Source organism: Rhinolophus ferrumequinum, chromosome 23 (assembly GCF_004115265.2).
Source record: "Rhinolophus ferrumequinum isolate MPI-CBG mRhiFer1 chromosome 23, mRhiFer1_v1.p, whole genome shotgun sequence".
Taxonomy (NCBI): Eukaryota; Metazoa; Chordata; class Mammalia; order Chiroptera; family Rhinolophidae; genus Rhinolophus; species Rhinolophus ferrumequinum.
In genome coordinates this window covers 33,951,516-33,973,357 of record NC_046306.1, presented here as the reverse complement: position 1 = coordinate 33,973,357, position 21,842 = coordinate 33,951,516, and the positions used below count along the sequence as shown (strand labels likewise).

Here is a 21,842-nt window from a genome sequence, read left to right as displayed (position 1 = left end):
TTTTTCATCTCTGACATTGTAGTTTTTCCTCCAGAAGTTCCATTTGCATCTTTAAATATGTCTTCCCTGTTTCTACTTAACATGTTTAATCTTTCCTGTAGCTTCTTGAACATGTGAATAGAGTTATAACTGTTTTAATATCTTTGTTTACTAATCCTATCATCTTTACCATTTCTGGGTTGTTTTCAATTCAATGACTTCTCTCCTCATTATAGGTTATATTTTCCTGCTTCTTTGCAAGCTTGGTAATTTTTTTATTGGATTCAGACACTGTGAGTTTTACCTTAGTTAGTGCTGGATATTTTTGTATTTTAATAAGTATTCTTGAGCTTTATTCTAGGATGTGGCTAAGTTCTTTAGTGGAAGTTTCATCTTTTTAGGTCTTGCTTTATGCTTTCTTACATGCTACTAGGGAAACATTTTGCTTTGCTATTGGGGCCAAACACTTCTGAGTACTATAACAGATGCATCTAGAATGAGGTTTTTTACTTTGGTGGGTACAGGAGCTGTTCCTGGCCTTGTGTGAATTTAGGGATTGTTTCCTCTAAAACTTGCATGTTGTTCTTTCTCAGGCTTTAGGTAATTTCCTCTTACACATACATTGATCTCTACTCAGCTAACGACTGGATGGGGACAAGCAGCTTCCTGGAGTCCTTTCTCTCCAGCTCTCTCCTTTCTGGTACCCTGTCCTCTGAACTCTGGCTACCTTGGTTTCCCTAGATGCCCAGCTCTGTCTCTTCAACTTAGATAGACTGCAGGGCTCTTCCTGAATTACCCTTCTTGCACCGTGGCCTGGAAACTCCAGGCAGGAAGCTGGACAATCATAGGTTTTATCTTGTTTGTTTCATTTCTCTTAAGGATCCTGTCCTACATTGCCTACTGTCTAATGTCCAAAAACTGTTGTTTGTATATCTTGTCTGATTTTTCTTTCATTGGTTCAGGTAAGAGTGTAAATTTGTTCCCTGTTACTCTGTCTTGTCAAGACAGAAATCTTTCACATACCTGCAAGTTCATTGTATATCTGCAGTAGTTTAAAACATCCCCAATTCCGAGTAACCTAAATCAACAAGACCAAATTTATCATGTTTTCACTTTGAGCTTATTTTCACATGACCCTAATAAATCTAATTTCTATAATGATAATAGTTAACATTTATTGCATTTGTTCTCTATGACAGGCACTGTTTTATGTGGTTTGTGTATATTATCTTATAAAAATTATATAATGATTTATGAGGGTAAGATGCATTTTGCAGATAAAGAAACAGTCCCATACTTTACTACTGTTATGCTGTTATAAATTTATGGAGTCCCTCCATATTACATTAGAAGCAGCAGATTAGAAGTAAAGGGGAATAGAATCCTTTTATGACAATGAGAAGTAATTATTTACACCGATTTTTTCATTCACTTATTCATTCAGCAAATATTTATTGTTCACTTCTTGTATGTCAGGCATAGAGGTAGGAAAACTATCACAAGCAGATGGAAGACTTAGAAACCATGGTCCTCTGGTTTCATCTATTAAAGAGGCAGATCACTCTGGGGGGGGGGGACAACAAGGTATTAAATATAATGGGTGTTTTCTAAGAAGTCTTTAAATAAAAAACTCATGTATCTGTATACCTCATTGAAGAAGGCAGGAGGTGTATGTTTCAGCTGTATCTAAAGTGAGAATTTTATAAACTCATAATTGCTTTGTTAGAAAAACCCTCAGTGGAACCCTACGCAGAACAGTGTTTCTATTAGCTGAACATACACTGTATTTTAAATTTTTTAAGTTACAGCCATCATGATATATTATATTGTTTAAGTATTGGTATTTGGTCAGACTAGTAGAGTCTAGTAGAGTATCTGATATCTTCACAAATTTGGTGGGACTATCATAAACTGTCTCACATTTCCCCAAGTTTATTTTATTTATAAAAGTATAACTTGAATCTTTTTTCCTTCATTATCACAGGGTATACCCTTGATAGGCATTAACCATCTAGAACGGGGGTTTGGCCAAATCTGGTCTGCTGCCCGTTTTTATAAGTAAAGTTTTATTAAAACCATAGCCATACCCACTTGTGTATGTATTGTCTATGGCTGCTTATGCATTACAAATGCCAAGTTGAGTAATTGCAACAGAGACATTCTGGCTACAAATCCTAAGCTGTTTATTATATTGGTCATTTATAGAAAAAAAAAGTCACTGACTCCTAATACAGAAGTTAAATAATTTTGGAAAATTATGTTTCTTTTGATGAAAAAGAGAAAGCTAGGTAAGTAAGTATTGTTGTATTATGTTTAGTGTTGTATTATGTTGTATTATGTTTAAACCCTTGGATTATGTGAGACGCAAATTTAAGTTTTGGTGCATTGTTTCTTTTAAAATACGGTTGAATCTATTGTATTTCATGAATTCATTCAAATTTGTACTGCTTTTGTTGTATAAATGTGAAAAGGAAATTTGAAAGCCTAAAGATTAAAAGAAACATAAGAGACCTATGAACTAATCAGAAGGTCTAGATTTAGTTGGCTTCTTATTCAAATCAAACAGTTTAAAAAACAAAATAAAACTAATAGCAAAAATGTTATAGGACGATCAGAGACATGTGAACATCTACTGAATATATTTAGAGTTTAAGGATTTATTGTTAAAAATTTTTTGGTACCAATTGGTTATGCTGTTAATGTTTTTTAAAAAGTCAGTTTTTGAGATATATGCAAACATTTATATTTGAAATTATTAGGTTGGTATAAAAGTAATTGCACTTTAAAAGGTTAAAAATAATTGGAAAAACTGCATTTACTTTTGCACCAATTTATATAAACTATCTGGGATTTGCTTCAAAATAATCTGGGTGGGGGTATAAATCAACAAGATTAACAATGTATTAATACTTGAAAAAATAGGTTAATCTATTGGTTTCGTTACACTGTTCTTTATAATGTATATGTTTGAAAATTTCTGTAATAAAATTTTTTTTAAAGAGGTACATTCTTACTTTTAATTTGATTGTTATATGTTTTCTCCAAATATAGCAAGTTCTCCTTTATTTGTACTTTATGTGTTTGTAAGCTTTGGATAATCAATAGCCACTAATTTATCTTTCGTCAATTTTGTATATTTATGATGAACAAAAAATTGATAGGTAAAATAGAAATCAGTTTTTAAGTCCTAAAAGTGGCTATCACTTTCTCCTATATCTTTCTCATCTAATAATGTAATTTGATTATTGGGGTCCCTGAGCATTTTTTTAAGCACTATCTGAATCACTAAATTACATAATTTTAGACTGATTTGGAGTCTTGGTTCTTTGAAGACGAGTGGTTTCCATCCATAAGATTGTAATTCACATCTCTAGATTTGCGCAGAAAGCCCTTTTTGAGATGTTTGGCTGTGCTACTATTTGTAACAGCACTTACAGTTTAGCTTATTAAATCATCCCACCTCAGGGCTGGTCTCAGTACAGCGTTGTTGCTTTTGTTTTATATCACTTTAGACCTCCTTCAATGTAAATTAAGGTGGGTATAACACAAGGAAAATATTTCCTTTAGGGAATTTTGACACTAGTTTATTTTTTTAACATCTTGCGAATGTTTATTTAATGTGCTTGAAAAAAACAAAGTTTCCTGCTGTTAAGAAGCTTACAGTTTATTTGGGGAAGATAGAAATAAACAATAGATATAATATGTAAATTACAAAGCGTATCATGTTAGAAGGGACAAGAGGAGGAAGAGATGAGATGAGGGGGCAGAAAGGATCAGATCACTTGGGAGACTAGATTCTTGTGAAAACTTCAGTTTTTGCATGAGAGTTCTCATGAGAGGTTTGGCAGAGTTTTGAGAAGAGGAATGTCATTATCTGACTTGTGACTTACAAGGATGTCAGTGGCTGGTGAGAATAGCCTAGGGCTGGGGGCAGAGCAAGGCAAGCATGACAGTAATAGGGCCAGGTAACAGATGATGGTTGCTCAGACCACAGTGGTAGCAGTGGAAGTTGTGAGAAGTGGTCAGATTCTGGATGTACTGTGAAGGTAGAATCAATGGGATTCTCTAACTTGATTGAGGTGAAACTTCCCTAAAAGTTTTCTCCTTGGAGAGTCAGATGACTGTGAAAAATTTGAATTGGTACTGCATTTAATGTTCTGGAAAGTGATTTTTTTTGACGTTAATATAGGTTTTTACAAAAGGCCAGGTAGCTTTACAGCAAGTGACTTCAAAAGCAGTTATCTGCCATTTTGTGTGATGATGAGCTACTAGACAAGTCATTTTTGATAGTAATTTAAGGTCAGATATTCAGGGCCCACTCGGTGACTCAGGTGGTTGGAGCGCTGTGCTCCTAACGCGAGGTCGCCGGTTCGATTCCCACATGGGCCAGTGAGCGCCCTCTACAGCTAAGATTGTGAACAATAGCTGTTTCAGGAGCTGTGCTGCCATGAGCAGCCGAAGGTTGGTGTGAGCTGCTGTGAGCTGGTGACCGACTGCCTCAGTGTGGGGGAGTGCAAGGCTCATAATACCAGCTTGGGCCAGGGAGCTGTGTCCTACACAACTAGACTGAGAAACAATGGCTTGAACCGGAGTAGTGGGAGGAGGCAGAAAAAAGGGGGGGAAAAAAAGGTCAGATATTCAGTATTGTTATCCATTAGATGCATCCAAATATTCACCTTCCTGTGAATATTGTAAAATGCCTCAATGCAAGTAAAAACTTGCATAACAGACAATGGCAAATGGATTTTATTTAGAATCAAAACCTATGAATGATTAAGAATTGGAAAATAAAACTAAGAATATTTTGTAAAATGCCATTGATTCCAGATACTGGGATTAAACCCAAAATGACCAATGGGCATACTGAGAATATTAGATTCAGCTCCAAGCTTCTGTCCTGATCATTTAATCTATTACTTCAGCATCTCTTTTACATCTTCACATGAACAGAAGTTATTTCTTAAATTCTTTTGCTCGAAGAAGGAAGTGCTAAAAATTCCATCAGGACAGCTCAATTCACATCCCAAGTTTCTATTTCAGTTATTCTTCCATTTGAACTTTAGATGTGGTAGCTTTTCTTTACAGTTTCTTTACAGTGTTCTTCATTTGATAGAAGAGTAGAAGACACTGTTTTTCTGTTTTCAGAATCCTTCTGAATTTTTCAAAAATGGGAGTTTGGAGAGGTAACGTTTTTTTCTTGTTGGCCTTCTCTCCTCTCTTTTTCCAGTGCCCCCTCCATCCCCACCTTTATGTACAATGGAAAACAGTTATTGGGCTTATCCATTTCGTTTTTCATTGCAACCATTTGGATATGTTTCTGAGTGTCTACTTAGCGTTGTGCCAGTCTGTCACTGATCTTCTTATTAACAATCAAATCTAAAGGCTTCAATATGTATTGCTTTGAATTTTTAGTGTTGGAATGATTAAAACAGAAACAAAAAGTAGGGAACAGGAAACTAATGAGTAGGCACTTGTTCAAGGAATCCATTACTAGTTGGCTGAGATCTGTAAGAAGTTGGCTATGGAAGGAGATGAAGTGATTGATTATAATGGTAACTGCTTGCTGTTATGTGTTAGAGATGGGGTGCTTAATTATCCTGCATGCTGCTTGAAACTTTTGAAAATAAGTCTTTTTCAGTTAGCTAATAGTATCCTTTTATTCACATTTTTATGTTAAAACTTGTAGTTTGGGGCTTAAAAATTACTTTTGGGACATATCTTAGTACTTTACTTACCATAGTAAAAATGATTCTGAGGGTCAGGTATATATTTTTGTTGTATCCAGGCTTAGAAATGTAAGCATGTCTCATTGTTTTTTGGCATCTCTAGATGTACCCACTCATTTTGAGTTATACCAGGTGTTATACTAGACAAGAATACCATATCTGAAGACATTCTCCTAAACTTTGACTCTTAACCCAATTAAATGGATCTTGTGATGTAAACTGAGAACTGTGTTAATCCAAGATAAATCTTAATATTTTTCCACTGAGAAATCAACCTTTTTTACTTCTTATGTTGAATTTGCCAGTTTTTACTTGTTAGTATTGCAAATGAAATGGTACCATTTCTAATTGTAAAATTTTTAATGGGAAAGATTTTAAAGAATTTTTTTGGCATATAGCCATATTATTATTTTGAAGTAAACAAACAATTTTGTCTATATGAAAGACTCTTTTTTAGTTGCCTTACTATATTACTTATATTACTTGATTGAATATGTAGAAGATGACACTGTGAAATTTTAAAAGAATAATTTTTCTGTTGTTAGCTTTTTAGTTGGAGAAGGAGCCTACAGATGGGCAGTAGATCATGGAATACCCTCTTGCCCTCCTAACATCATGACTACAAGTGAGTAAAAACTTCTAAAAGATTAAGCTATATTAGCATATATACCTGAAAGTGTTACATTGCTTTTGACCCATATAGTACTGATATTTAAGGAAGAAAGCCTATATGTTGAAATATTTCTAGTTAAAAGGTACATATATATAAAGTTATTTGATTCTAAGCCAACTTTATATTCCTGAGACCCTTATATTGGTTTCTCATGTCTTTATAGGAGTATTGCTAAAGGATCCCTTTTAGGTTACTTAAAATAGTTTCTACTAATGAAACCATAATACTACCCCCTCAGAGAGAGAAAAGAAAATGAGTCAACAATTAACTCTCACTAAGCTGAGGAAGGCCTTTCTAGGTACCAAGTGCAAGAGAATGAAAAACTACGTTAAGCGTTAAGACTGAAAAAATACTTATCATAAATATAACAAAGGGATACATATCCTTAATCTATAAAGAGGTTTACCAAATTAAAAACCACACACATACATGTAATACCACAATAGAAAAATGGTAAAAAGTCATAAATAGATAATATAACTAATATGGAAATTCATATTCAAATGAGTACATGTTAAATTTGTTCCCTCTTAATTTGTGAGTTAAAAAATATTATATTTTTGTTGGTAAGTGTGTGGTGAAATTAACATAATACACTGTAGGTACAAGTTAAATGTTGGCAGAAATTTTGGAGGACAGCTAAGTGGTATAGATCAAAAGCCTTAAGCTTATTCTGCTTCTAGGAACTTGTCATTAGAGATACAAAGATTTATGTGTTCAATAGCATTATTAAGAATATAAAACAATCGTATGTCCAACATAAAGGAATGTAAATAAATAGACTACCATATATTCTTATAATGAAATATTAGTTAAATAACTGGAAATTATTAAGACTAATGTCTGATAATGACTAAATCTAATGACTGGAACAAGTGAAAAATGACGTTATAAATATGTATATATGTGTGTTTTTTTATGTCTATTTAAAAAATCTTAGCTGTATATTTATGGACAAAAAGATAAATGTTAAAAACATATACCACCTGTTTTTTAAGTTAAATTTTTGTTTTTTTCATCAATGTTATCTATGAATACAATGAATAATCAAATAAAAAAATGAGAAACCGTTAACTCCAAGGAAAGCAAGTAGTAAAAAAAAGAAATGATTATATATCATGGCAAGTATATAGTTAGGATCAGCTCTTAATAATATTATATTCAAAATGAATATTCATGTAGCTGAAAGTTTAATATAGGGAAGCTGAAGGGAAGAGAAATGTGTACTTTTCAGGGAGGCAGGGGGTATGAGAGTTCTAAAGTCTCATAGTCCCCATCACTCATTCCCTTAAAATCTGTCCAGTGGAACTTGTTGTAGAATTTGTATATCATGCAGGCAAATCTGGTCATCTCTTAGTTCCATTTTGTTTTCCTTGGAGATACCCCACCTGGCATCTTTGAGTCTAGAGTGGGTTGCTCACTAGACCTGCTGTATAACTGTCATCCCTGGTCTTCACCTCAACATCATTTTGAATTGCCTTTTCCTCTCTCCAAAATTTCTGTTTTCTGAATCTCGTGTGAGTGTGTGTGTGTGTGTGTGTGTGTGTGTGTGTGTGTGTGTGTGTTTCTTATTTTACTTCCTTATTTGGTATATGCAAGGCTAGAAATCATTTTCCTTTAGGTTTTTGAAGAAATTGTTCTCTTTGTTTTCTAGTTTCCCGACTTTCTGTTATGCAATTCGTTTGAATTTTGGTTCTCAGTTCTTTGTGGTGTATTTTTCCTCGTTGGAAGGAAACTCGTATTTCCCGTTTTATCACAATGAAGCATCTTGGGATGGGTCTTTTTAATTCAATATTCTGGGTACTCGTTTTGCACTGTCAATCTGGAAATTCATGTGCTTCAGATTTGGGGAAATTTAAAAAATGTGTACTAATCTCTTTCCGTATCTTTTCTCTATTTTATTTTTCTAATTTCTGTGAATTAAATGCTGGATTGTGTTCCAATCCCTTGTTTCTTTTTCAAAATTTTTTCTCCTTTTAAAAATTTCTGGCTTTTGTCCTACTGTCACGGTAGTTTCTTCAATTTTACCTCCTAAACCTTCTAATTCAGATGAATTTATAGTTTTGGTTTTCATAATTTTAATTTCTAGAGATTCATCTGTGATTAATTAATACTTTAAAAAACAGTGTCCTATTCTTAGTTCATGAACTTAATGTTTTCGCTTATCTCTCTCAGGATATTTTGGTTTAAAATTTGTTCTTATCTGGTGTTTCTCCTTCCTCTGCCTTACTTTTTGTTTGTTTGTTTTAGACTTTAATACATATTAGCAGATTTCCTCAACTATCTAGCAACCCTCTGCTGTTTTCATACTCATGAGTGTGGCACTTAAAAGCCGTTTGGAAGCTTTATGTGTGAGGGCAGGTCTGGGTGACCTCAACGAGGGTGATGTGATCAGGCTTTTTTGTTGGGGAAACTTCCAAGTGTTTCCATCAAGAAAACCGAATGTCTATACATTTTTCTTTTGGATTAGTCAGAGAGAAATCTTCTCAGTTCTGGCAGGGCAGTCTTGTGTGGTACATATAGAACAAGGGAAGAGGCTGGAGTGCTCACCTTTCCTTTTTGTGTAAATCTCATTTTTAAGTAGAGTGCTTGATAACTGCTCCCAGCTGTGCTTGATGTCCACTAATTTGGGGCCCATCTGGTCCAGCCTCTCCAAAGAGTTAACCTCATGTTTTCTGCAAGCAGGAGGAGGGGGTTTAGGCATCTACATGTTCCTCATCAACATTTTCTGCCAGTTCTCCTGTTTTTAGATCCTGGCTTTCAGAGGTAACAGGTGCTTTCTGTTCATTTTCTTTTTTAATTAAAATTTATTGGTGTGACAATGGTTAGTATAATAAAATTACATAGGTTTTAAGTGCACAGTTCTGTAATATGTCATCTATATATCACATTGTGTGTTCACCGCCCAGAGTCAGTTCTCCTTCCATCACCATATATTTGACGCTGTTTACCCTCTTCTAGAACCTCCTTCCCCCCTTACTCTCTGGTAACCACTATTGTTTGTGTCTATGAGTTTTTGTTTTTTTATTTGTTTGTCTTGTTCTTTTGTTGCTTTCATTTTTACATCCCACATATCAGTGAAGTCATATGGTTTTCGACTTTTTCTGCCTTATTTTGCTTAGCATAATCTCAAGATCCGTCCATGTTGTCGCAAATGGCATTATTTCATCAGGTAAGAGAAGGAAATAAAAGGCATCCGAATTGGGAATGAAGAAGTTAAATTGTCACTTTTTGCAGATGACATGATGCTATCTATAGAAAACCCTAAAGACTCCACTAAAAAGCTATTAGAAACAATCAACGAATACAGTAAAGTTGCTGGCTGCAAAAGCAACGTACAAAATCCATTGCATTCCTATATACTAACAATGAAATCTCAGAAAAAGAAATAAAAATACAATTTCTTTTGTAATTGCAACAAAAAGTATAAAATACCTAGGAATAAACTTAACCAAGGATGTGAAGGACCTAACCACTGAAAAATCTAAGACATTTTTAAGGTGCTTTCTATTCTAAGCTTGCTTCTGATGTTGCTTTGGCAGGAATTAGTGTACTTTGGCAGAGATTAGTTTGCTTTGTGATGTCTTGGCTACTAGGCATGGGTGTTGATCTTTCTCTACTCAATTAGTTATTCTTTGTTCATCTCTACTCAATTAGTTATTCTTTGTTCATCCATTTGCTTTCTATTTTCTATAGTCATGATGATATTGCCCTTCACATTAGTATCATCTTCTGTGTATGTATCTTTTTCCCCCCATAATTTCTTTTTGGTAAGGTTTTAGTGTGGAGATGAACTCATTCATGTGTTTAGTCTGCCATTTTTACTTCAGAACATTTGTATAAAAAGGTATTATAGAACAGCTATTACTAGATATTTTGCAGATGACAAACGTATTTTTAACAATACGTTAGTGTTTATGCTTGTAATAAGAAATTATATATGTAATGCCATAGATTTCTTATGACTCACATAACCAACCAACAAGAAATGTTCTCCAAATTAATAAGGTATTTAAAAGTTAAGTGATATATTCATTTATTTTTTGCAAAAAAAAAATAAAAAGATAGTATTGACCTATGGTGAATTTAGATGGGAAAATTATAACTCTTATATTGGAAAAAAATATTATTCTATATTGGGGCACGCTTTAACCCTTAATAAAATTAGCTTGTGTATTGGAGGTAGTTAATGGTTGCTTTAAACTTGATTACCTTTTTGGGGGGCATCATTTGTAGATTTTTTTAATCTCCCTTTGTGTTCCAAAAGTTTATAAAATATCTTTCTAAGGTTTATCTTAAAAGAATCTCTTACATATTTTCACACATACTTAATATTTCATTCCTATATGTAGATCTGAATTTTTATTTGATATTGTTCCCTTCAGCCTGGAACATGCTTTTGCATTTCTAGTAATGTGGTAGATACAATGGTGAAAATTTTTTTCAGCTTTCTTTATCTGAAAACTTTATTTTGGCTTGACTTTTAAAAGATATTTATTATTGGATATAGTCTTCTATGTTGGCAGGTTTTTTCTTTAATAATTTTCCCCCTTTTTTATTAATAGTAAAATAATACGTGAGGTAAATTTTATCATTTTAATAATTTAAAGTGTATAATTCAATGGTACTAAGTACATTCACAGTGTTGTGAACTGCCATGTATTTCCACAATGTTTTCATCATCCCATACAGAAACTCTTTGTCTATTAAGTAATAACTACTCCTCCCTTTTTGCCAGCCCCTGGTAATCTATATTTTATTTTTTTTCTCTATGAATTTGCTTATTCTGGGTACCTCCAGAATGTAATCATACAATATGTGTCCTTTTGTCTCTGGCTTATTTCACTTAGCATAGTGTTTTCAAGATTCATTTGTATTGTAGCATGTTTTAGAATTTTGTTCCTTCTATGACTGAATAATATTCCATTGTATGCTTTTAGTATTTATTTATTTATTTACTTTTATTAGTTTCAGGTGTACAAAGCAATAGTTAGACATTTATACACCTCACAAAGTGGTAACCACGCCCATCTACTACCCTTCTGACATCATACATAATTGTTAAAATACCATTGACTGTATTTCCTATGCTGTACTCCACATCCCGTTACTACACACACACACACACACACACACACACACACACACACACACACACAGAGTTATAGTTGACATTCGATGTTATCCTACTTCAGCTTCGGGTTTCAGGCGTACAGCGCAGTAGTCGGGCATCTACACGGTCTATGAAGTGATCCCCCTGATAAGTCCAGTATAAACGAGCAAACAAAACAGGAGTAGACTCAGAGATATAGGGAAAAAAACAACTGGTGGTTGCTAGGGAGGGGGTGGTGATGGGGGAGAAGGTTAAGGGATTAGAAAGTACAAATTAGTAGTCTTTTTTTTTTTTTTTTAATCGGGGAAGGAGAACAGGACTATTGGGGAACAGTGTGTATTTCCAGGACTTTTTTTTATTGGGGAACAGTAGTGTTTTTTCCCCAGGACTCATCAGCTCCATCCAAGTCAAGTTGTTGTCCTTTCAGTCTTAGTTGTGGAGGGCGCAGCTCAGCTCCAGGTCCAGTCGCTGTTGTTAGTTGCAGGGACACAGCCCACCATCCCTTGTCGGAGTTGAACTGGCAACCTTGTGGTTGAGAGCCCGCTCCAACCAACTGAGCCATCCGGGAGCTCGGTGGCAGCTCAGCTCAAGGTGCCGTGTTCAATCTTAGTTGCAGGGGGTGCAGCCCACTATCCCTTGCAGGAGTCGAACCTATAGCCTTGTTGCCCAGAGCTCGCCCTCTAACCAACAGAGCCACCCGTCCGCCCCAAATTAGTAATCTTTTAGCAGTTTTAAAGATGTCATTACATTGTCTTCTAGATTATATTATCTGATGGGAAGTTGGGTATTATGTTTATTATTGCTTCTCTGTATGCTACGTGTCTTTTTTCTTTGACTATTGACTTTTTTATTTGACTTTGACTTTTTTATTTGACTTTTTTCTTTGACTATTTTTAAGAGCTGTTTCTTTATCTTTTGTTTTCAGCATTTTAACCATAATGTGCCTAAGTGTGCTTTTCTTTGTGCCTAGTTTTTACTGTGCCTGCTAAATCTGTCAGTTATTGTTTTTAATCAAATTAGGAAAACTTTGGAGAGCTTTTTTTCCAGATATTTTCTCTGGTCTATGCTCTCCCCCATTTGTTTCTGGGATTTCATATTAAAACATTGGTATGGTTGCTTGTTATTGAGAGTCTTACTTTCTTTCAACTATTTTCTTTTTGTGCTTTCTGGATTCTCTCCATAGAAACAAAACCAATAGGAGATCTATCTGTATCTATCTATCTATCTATCTATCTATCTATCTATCTATCTATCTATCTATCTATCTATCCATCCATTCATCCATCAATCTAATCGAATTCAGTTGAATTGAATTGAATTGAATCTAGAGAGATTTATTATAAAGAATTGGCTCATGCAGTTATGGACGATGACAAGTCCCAAGATCTTCAGGGTCAGTTAGCAAGCTGGAGACCCAGGAGAGCCAATGGTGTCTTTTCAATCTAAGTCCAAAGGCCTGAGAACCAGGAGAGCCAGTTGTGTAGTTCCAGTCTGAAGGCTGGCATGCTCGAGACCCAGGAAGAGCCAGTGTTTCAGTTCAAGTCCGAAGGCAGATGAAAGTCAGTGTTCCAGTTTGAAGGCAGTCAGGCAAGAGATATTCTCTCTTGGGGAGGGTCTGCCTTTTAGTTCTATGAAGTCTTTCAGCTGATTAGATAAGGTCCATCTACATTAGGGAGGGAAATGTGCTTTATACTCAGCAGCCAATTTAAATGTTAATCTCATCCTCATCAAACACACCCTCACAGACATACCCAGAATAATAATTAACCAAATATCTGGGCACCAGTCAAGTTGACACATAAAATTAACCATTATACTTTCGTTTGTATGATTTCTATTGAATTGTGTTAAAGTTCGCTAATTTTTTCTTCTTCAGTATATAGTTTCATATTAATCTTATATAATGACTTAAAAATAGAAAATGTGTTTTCAGTTCTAAAGTTCCATTTTTTAAAAAATTTACATATCTCTCTTGAAATTCCCCATGTCTTCACCCATTATGCTCGTTATTAACATATTTATGATTGTTATTTTAAACTTCTTGACTGCTAATTCTAAAATCTAGGTTATCTGTGGGTCAATTTCTATTGATAGATTTTTATTTCCCTCTTGACTTTGGATCACATTTTCCTGTTTAGTTGCATGTTTTATAATTATTTTTCTTGCAACTTAGTTAGTCATGGTGGATATGTTTTAGAGATGATGGATTTGTTACTTCATTTGAACGGTGTTGAATTTTGTTCTAGCATGTAATTAAATTATTTGCAGATAACATTGATGTTATCACAGCCTGGTTTTAGGCTTTGTTAACATGAGTTTATTTCAGTTTTGTTCTTAATCCTAGAGTTGTTTCCTTAGTACCAGCTTGTGGTCTTTATTCCTAAGATATGGCCTCTTTGGAGTTTTAGTGGAAAGTCTCAAACTGTAAACTTTGTCTCGCCTACAGTGAGTATTTACTAAAATACTTTAGCTGTTGTTTTCCTCATGAGATTCTATGGAATCTTGTATCCTTGTATGAGCAGGTAAGACCTCATGCGTGGATTTGAGGGGACATTTACATAGATTTCAGGGCTTCCTTTTTTGTGGCTTCCTCATTTCCAAGATTCCTCCCTCAATTTCCAGCTGCTTCAGTAACCCCAAACTCCTTCATCTCAGGCCAATAAGATTGCAGTGTTTTATTTGAGATCTATTTTCTGTGCATCTCACAGAGTGGGGAGTGCCTCTTGAAGTAAGCTGTTTGAATGTGAATCTTACCTGGTGTGTTTCTTTTCTTTCAGTGATTGAATCCTCTCCTATTTCTGGCAGCCTTTTGTACTTGCCTTCAAATAGTTTTTTTTGTTTGTTTGTTTTTTTTTATAATTTTTAAAATTCCATCCAGAGTTTGTATTGTTATTGGTCTGTGGATTAGTCTGATATAAGTTACTTCTTCATCAACAAGAGCTAGAACCTATGCTTTGTAATTGTGTACTGTCAACAAATATAATAATGTAAATAACACAATATAAATTAACAAATTTCACATTATGAAAGAGAGTTGATTGTTTAAACATCATATTTATTGCTTTTTAATTGTATAGTACAGGAACATGTTATCTTTTTAAAAATTGGAAAATTCTACATAAACCTAAACTTCCTCTTTACTTCCCTGTCTCTCCTATCCACTCCAATAACCACAGTTGTTTGATTTGCTTCTTTCTATATCAACAGAAATACTGGAATATATTATTATTTTTGTAAGTTTTAGATAAATAGTATCATACTATATATCTTTAGTCAGTTTTTAGATAAGCAGTATCATAATATGGTATTTCTGATATTTTTTGTCAGTCAGCAAAATATATTTTGAAGTCTATCCATGTTGATACATATACTAGATCAATTAATTTTTTAAGCTGCTGAATAGCATTTAATCATTTATTTAGCTCTTTATTGATGTGCATTCAGGTTGTTTCTAGGTTTTGCTATTAACATTGATGATTCCACAAATATTCTTGTACACATCACCTTACACATATGTGTTTTATTAGGGTAGGTAAGTTGGAGGTAGAATTGCTGACTCAGAGAATGCGTTTATCGTTTTGCTAGCTATTGCCACATTCCCTCCTAAGAGGTTTATTCTCTGTCTACTTTTGAGAAGTTTGGCTTTGTAAAATTGCTGCCATTAATGACCACACAGTAGCTCAGAGCATAAGCTTTAGAGATACAAACCTTTGTGTGAAAATAGGCAAGTAACCTCCAAGAAACTTTTCTCATGGAGATGTTGTGATTACTTGAGACAATATGTAAAGAATTCTTGTTTCAATTTCTGGAACATAGAAACACTCGTGTTTACCATTAACGTCGTTCGTACTATATTATTAATTGGTTGGATATGAAAATGATGCTGGAGATGTGATTTCATCAGAATTTAATAAGTCTGGCTCTTTAGCACTGACTGAGAAGGGGATTTCAGTGATTGATCCTATCTGGAGTTAGGTGTAACCATTAGAGCAGTGCTTCTTAGCTTTGCATATCAGAATCCCTGAGGAGCTTTGAAAAATTCTGAAGGCCTGACTGCACCCAAAACCAATTAAACCAGCAACTCTGTAGATGGTACCCGGCATCTGAAGGTTTTACAGTTTTGCAGGTAATTTCAATGTGCATTCAATTTTAAGAATGTCTAGGATAGAGTTTGCACCTCCTTTCCAGTTCTTCTAGAAGATTCTTTAAAGTTGAAATTGAAAGGAAAGTAATTTTGTTTTCTCTTGGTAAAGGATGACCATAAATAGTTTGTGTTACAAAGTTGCTAGCATCTGTCCCTTAATTTTCAGCTATGTTTTATATTTTGATGTGACTAGAGGTCTTTAAATTAAATTAAGTAAATTAAATTAAGTAAAGGGTAGATGGGGGACATTATTCTTTCCAATCAATTTATGGGCATGATATTGCCACAAGGAATGCTGTTTTCTTATTTTCTATTGGTTAGATTGTATTCTTACAGTTTTTCTGTCTTTGAGTAGGATACTTGGAAAGATAATGTGATTGATCTAAAACATTTTATGTACTAATTGTATAGTTTTATTATAATTATGTGGTACATCAGTATTTAATTTCACTCTTTAATATGGAGAGCTATACTGTTTTACATTTTTTATTTTGAGGCAATTATAAATTCACATGCAGTTGTAAGAAATAATATAGACAGATAGATGCCATATACCCTTTGCCCAATTTCCTCCAGTGGTAATATCTTGCAAAACTATGGTGCATTATCATATTCAGGATAATGACATTGATTCAGTCAAGATACCCAACACTTCCATCTCCACAACGATCTCTCGTGTTACCCTTTTATAAAGTTACATCCATTCACCTCCTACCTTTATTTCTTCCTTAAACCCTGGCAGCCACTAATCTATTCTTTATTTGTATAATTTTGTCATTTCAAATATGTTATATAAATGGCATCATACCGTATGTGATCTTTTGGGAATTGGCTTTTTAATCACTAAGTATAATTCTCTGAAGTTTCTTCCATTTTATTGCTAAGTAATTATTCCATGGCATGGACCACTGTTTCTTTAACCATTTATCTGTTGAAAGATATTTGAGCTGTGTCCAATTTGGGGTTGTTATAAATAAAGCATCTATGCACATATGTGCACATTTTAAAAATAATTCTTTAAAATTTTTTTAGCAAAATACATATAACATAAAATTTACCATGTTAAACATTTTTAATGGTACAATTCAGTCGCTTTAAGTTTATTCACATTGTTGTGCAACCATTGCCACCATCCTTATATAGAACTTTTTTCATCTTGCAAAACAAACTACTCATGAAACAGTAACTCCCCATTCCTCTCCACTTAGCCCCTGGGAGCCAACATTCTGATTTGTATCTCTAGGAATTTGACTACTCTGGGTGCCACATATAAGTGGAAGCATAAGATTTTTGTCCGGTTTTTGACTGGCTTATTTCACTTAGCATGATATCCCCAAGGTTCATCCATGTTGTAGCATGTGTCAGAATTTCTTTTTAAGGCTGAATAATACTCCATTTTATTGTGTATACCACATTTTGTTTAACCATTCATCTGTTAGTAAAAAACTTGGGTTGCTGCCAACTTTTGGCTATTGTACACAATGCTGCTGTAAACATGGGTGTAAAAATCTGTTTGAGACCCTGCTTTCAATTCTTTTGGGTGTTACGACGTGAAATTGCTGGATTAGACGGTAATCCTATTTTCAATTTTTGGAAGAACCACCATACTCTCTTCCATAGTGGTACGTCATTTTAAATTTCCACTAATACTCAAAGGGTTCCAGGTTTTCCACATCCTCACCAACACTTGTTAATTAAAAAAAAAAAAGCCATTTTAATGGGTGTGAGGTGATATCCATTGTGGTTTTGATTTGTGTGTCCCTAATGGTTATGATGTTGAACATATTTTCATGTGCTTATTGGCCATCTGTATATTTCTTTACATGTCTATCTCCCAAAAAGTGTAAAAGAGAAACATGAAGAGCGGGAAAAGCACCAATCCTTTAAATTTCCTCGAAGTCAATTCAGCTTGAGGGGGATGTGTTGCAATAGTGGCTGCCTATCTGTCTGCATCTCTGTGACTAGCACCAGCAAGCAACAATCAGAGCACAGATCCTGGTATATGGAAAACAGGGTCTTTATTGCCCACCTGGCCTCTCAAGTTGTGTGCAAGCTACTCTAGGAATACATGCACAGCTCTTTGCCCCAGGGTTGGGGATGGGGAATGGGCAGATGTTACTGCACCAAGAGCTGAAATTGACCCAAATTAACCACAGTTTACGTGCAAGCCTTCCTCTGGAAGTCACAAGCCTTAATAGACCCCAGAGTTCTATCACACTTAACATTAGGCAGATTCTAGCAGGCCAGTCGTTATCTAGGTGGGAAGATGGATTTCTGGTGCTTCCTCCTCTGCCATCTTTCCTTCACTAATTTTGTATTAGAGGATGTAAGGATATTAATCGTGTCTCCTAACTATTTGCATATACTTTAAAATTTTTAAATGTCATTTATCATTTACCTTGGTGCATGGTATCTTTTGCATTATAGACATTTTACGTTTTATGTGGTTTATCTGTCAGTCATCCTTATGATGGATTCTGACTTTAACGTTTTATGGAAAATCTTCTATTTTAAAATGGAAACAAAATCAATAAAAAAAAATCAAGTCTTTCTCAGAAATGACTGATATTTATGCGTATATTTTTGTGCAATAGCTTAACTTTTTTGGACCTTTTAAAAAATGTTTTTAGAGAGACAACCAAGGTGGTGCGGTAGTTAAACATTGTGCTGACCTTCTCTCACAACCACATCAAAATTACAACTAATCTACAAAACAACCGTTATTGAGCATCATCTAAAATCAAGCCTTTCAACTCAGGACATGTAGAAGAAGGGCAGAGACTCGGACCAGGCTGGTCCCATACCTACCTGTGACCATTAAAGATTGGGAGGGATATTTCATCTGTGGAGGTCCCTCCCATTCCCCAGAGGAGCGAGAGGTCCCAGCCCCACCCCAGCCCAGGTGTCCAGTGCTGGGGAGAGAAGTCCCCGTAATTTCTGGTTGTGAAAAACTGCGGAGATTGTGACTGAGTGAAACAGTGCAGCTGCACTCAAAGGCCCTCCTCTTACAGGGACTGTGTGTGGACTTACCCACCAATGGAATCACTTGCTGTGAGCTCCAGCACTGGGGCAGCGGCTGGAAAGGTGGCAGGGACATATGGTGGGGAATTGAGTTACCTGGCTTGGTACAGGGGTAGAGAGGTGCCTTTCTCCTGGACGGGGGAGCTGGTGGAGGCCATTGTTTCTTTGCTGAGCTCTCCCCATTCCTGGCATGCGGATGCAGGCCACCGCTATTTTTGAGTCTCTGCCACGTCTTTGTGATTGCAGACCAGGCCCTGCCCAACTTTCGGACACACCCAGGCTGCTTTCAGTGGCTTTTTCATGCTGATCGCCTGACTTGGCTCAAGCTGCAGACTTTCCTAGGGTCTCTCAATAGTTGACAGAACCCAGACAAGCAGCATTTGGCTTGAGCATGTCCTGTACCTCTGGCTGAGCAGCCCTAAGCGCGGCACTAATGGCAGCTGGCCTTGGTTCATGGCTTGGCCTCTCAAGGCGCTTCCAAGCACAGAACGGGTGGCAGCCATCTGCGGATTTCTTTGTGGCTCCTGCCTGGTGGCCACGAATGGGGCACAGGCTGTGGCTGAATTTGACCTACAGTGGATCCCCTCAAAGGTGGTCCTGGGGCTGACACCCTCAGTGGCCAGCTTCAAAGTACAATATATCCAAGGGGCAGATTGGGCAGATACCAGAGTCCTACTGAGGCAGATCCTGCTCTGTAGAGTCAGCCCCTGCACAACAGTCCTTCTTCACAACCAGTGAGCCCAAGGGTCAGTCCCTCCCAGTGATGTGCAATTATTAACCAGGGGTCAACTACAAGAGGAGGGTGCACACAACCCACATAAGGGACACACGTGGAGTGTGTGGCTCAAGTGACCAGAAAGATGTACCACCTACTACATAAGGCCACTCTACTAAGACTGGAAGGCATAGCAGCTCTACCTAATACACAGAAACAAACACAGGGAGGCAGCCAAAGTGGGAAGACAAAGAAATATGTCCCAAATAAAAGACCAGAACAAAGCTCCAGAAAAAGAAATAAGCAAAATGGAAATAAGCAATCTATCAGATGCAGAGTTCCAAACACTGGTTTTAAGGATGCTCAGTGATCTCAGGGAGAACTTCAGCAGAGAGATAAGAAGCATAAAAATGGAGACGGAAACCATGAAAAAGAACCATTCAGAAATAGAGGATATAATAAGGAAAATGAAGAATATATTATAGGGAATCAACAGATTAGATTAGATGAAACAGAGGATCCAACCAGCGATGTAGAAGATAAGGTAGCAGAAAACACCCAACCAGAACAGCAAAGCAAAATAAGAATCAAAAAAATCGCGGAGAGTTTAAGGGTCCTCCAGGACAATAACAAGTGTACCAATGTTCCCATTATAGGGGTAGCAGAAGGAGAAGAGAGAGAGCAAGGAATTAAAAACTTATCTGAAAAAATAATGACAGAAAACTTCCCTAACCTGGTGAAGGAACAGACATGCAAGCCCAGTAATGTCTAACTATATTATGTTGCTTTGTGCATCTGCAACTAATGAAAAAAAAAGTTGATGGATAGGTATGTAGATAGATAGATCTATGGGTATGCATTAGATAATTCTTGCAACTTTTCTGTAAATTAAAAAGTTTTCAAAATAGAAAGTTAAAATAAGTTTTTATATGTTAAAATTATTAATACTCTAAGGTTTCATTTTTGTGTGTAGTGGAAGGTAGGAATCAATTTTTTTTAAATAGATGACATATTGTGCCAAGATATTTTGTTGAATAACTTGTCCATTTCCTACTGGTATGAAATATCACCATTATTCTTTAATTTTGTTACCATATACAGGAATTTGTTTCTGAATTTGATGGTCACTTCCATTAATTAAAAAAAATTTTTTTCCATTTCTGTGTCATTACTACAGTATTGTTTTTAGACTTTCTTTTGAGTACACTCTGGATCCCTTTCCACCTAATTTTCCTAACAAATTTGTTTTTCTTTATTTAAAATTTTCTTGATTAATCTTCAAAATAATATAACTTTTTAATTTCCGTTGCTATTTTGATTGATTTACATCAATTTGGGGAACATTGATAATATTGAGTCCTCCCAGCCAGAACAGATTTATCCAGGACTACTTTTTTTGTTCTTCATTAAAGTTTTATAAAATTTTTTCATCGTCTTTTATTTTGGTTGTCCACATTTCATGATTAGTTTTTTAAAAATATGATTTGCAATCTTCAAAATTAAATTATTGAGGTAACATTGGTTAATACCATATAAATGTTAGGTGTAGAACTTTATAATATGACATCTGTATAGTCTACTCGTATGTGTGCTCAAGCCTTCTGTCACCATGTATTTCATCCCCTTTACCCTCTTTGTCCTCCCCTCTGGTTATCACCATTCTCTTGTGTGTATCTGTGAGGTTTTTCAGTTTTTTGTTTTGTTTGTCATGATTAGTTTATTATTAGATATTTTGCAATTTTGTGTGGTACTATAATATCTTCATTTGGCATTTTTAAACTCTTTATTGTGAACTGTACTACACATACCTCTTATAGATAGACATTTGGAGTGGTTGGTTTGGTTGCTATTATAACAAGTCTACCAGTTTTCTTTTACATGTATTCTGTATCAGTAGACTTTCTGTATATACATGCCTTGTAGTAGAATTGCTGGATCATGGTGTCTGCCTGTCTTTATCTTTACCAGATGATGCCAAAGTATTTTTCAAATTGTTTTCTACCAATGAATATAATTGTGTTTTCGTATATATATATATATATTTTTTTCATGTATGTGCATTTGTGTATAAACACATATATTTATATCCAGCTACTTTGCTAAACTCTTATATTCATTTATGTGATCTATCTGTGGATTCTTGTTGATTCCCTAAATTCACAATTGTATCATTTGTGAATAATGACAGTTTTGTTTCTTCCTTTGGAATCTTTACACACACATACACACACAAAGAAAAAATATGCAAGATATATTATGTATATAGTATGTATAATATATTTTTCCTTTCTGACAAAGGATTATTAGCACAGAATTTAATGGAAGTGATGATAATGGGCATCACACTATGATGCTTTTGAGTGAAAATTTGTGGCTATATGTCATTATATTTAGGGAGGTTTTTTTGCAAGATTAAAAATATTATAAATGTATCTAATTTTATCAGATTTTTATTTTTATCTATTCAGAGG

General features: G+C 35.1%; 1 protein-coding gene across 5 annotated transcripts in view; it reads left to right on the top strand.

Moving 5' to 3' along the window:
* TASP1 (taspase 1) overlaps positions 1-21,842 on the top strand; it is a 245,179-nt gene that overhangs the window by 56,549 nt on the left and 166,788 nt on the right. For all 5 annotated transcript variants that reach the window (XR_004421841.1, XM_033095350.1, XM_033095348.1 and 2 more), the window contains one exon: positions 6,251-6,330. Coding sequence is in view for 4 of the 5 variants with exons in the window: in XM_033095350.1 (XP_032951241.1) it covers positions 6,251-6,330 (80 nt within the window). In the remaining variant the exon portion in view is untranslated. The remainder of the gene's footprint in view (positions 1-6,250; positions 6,331-21,842) is intronic.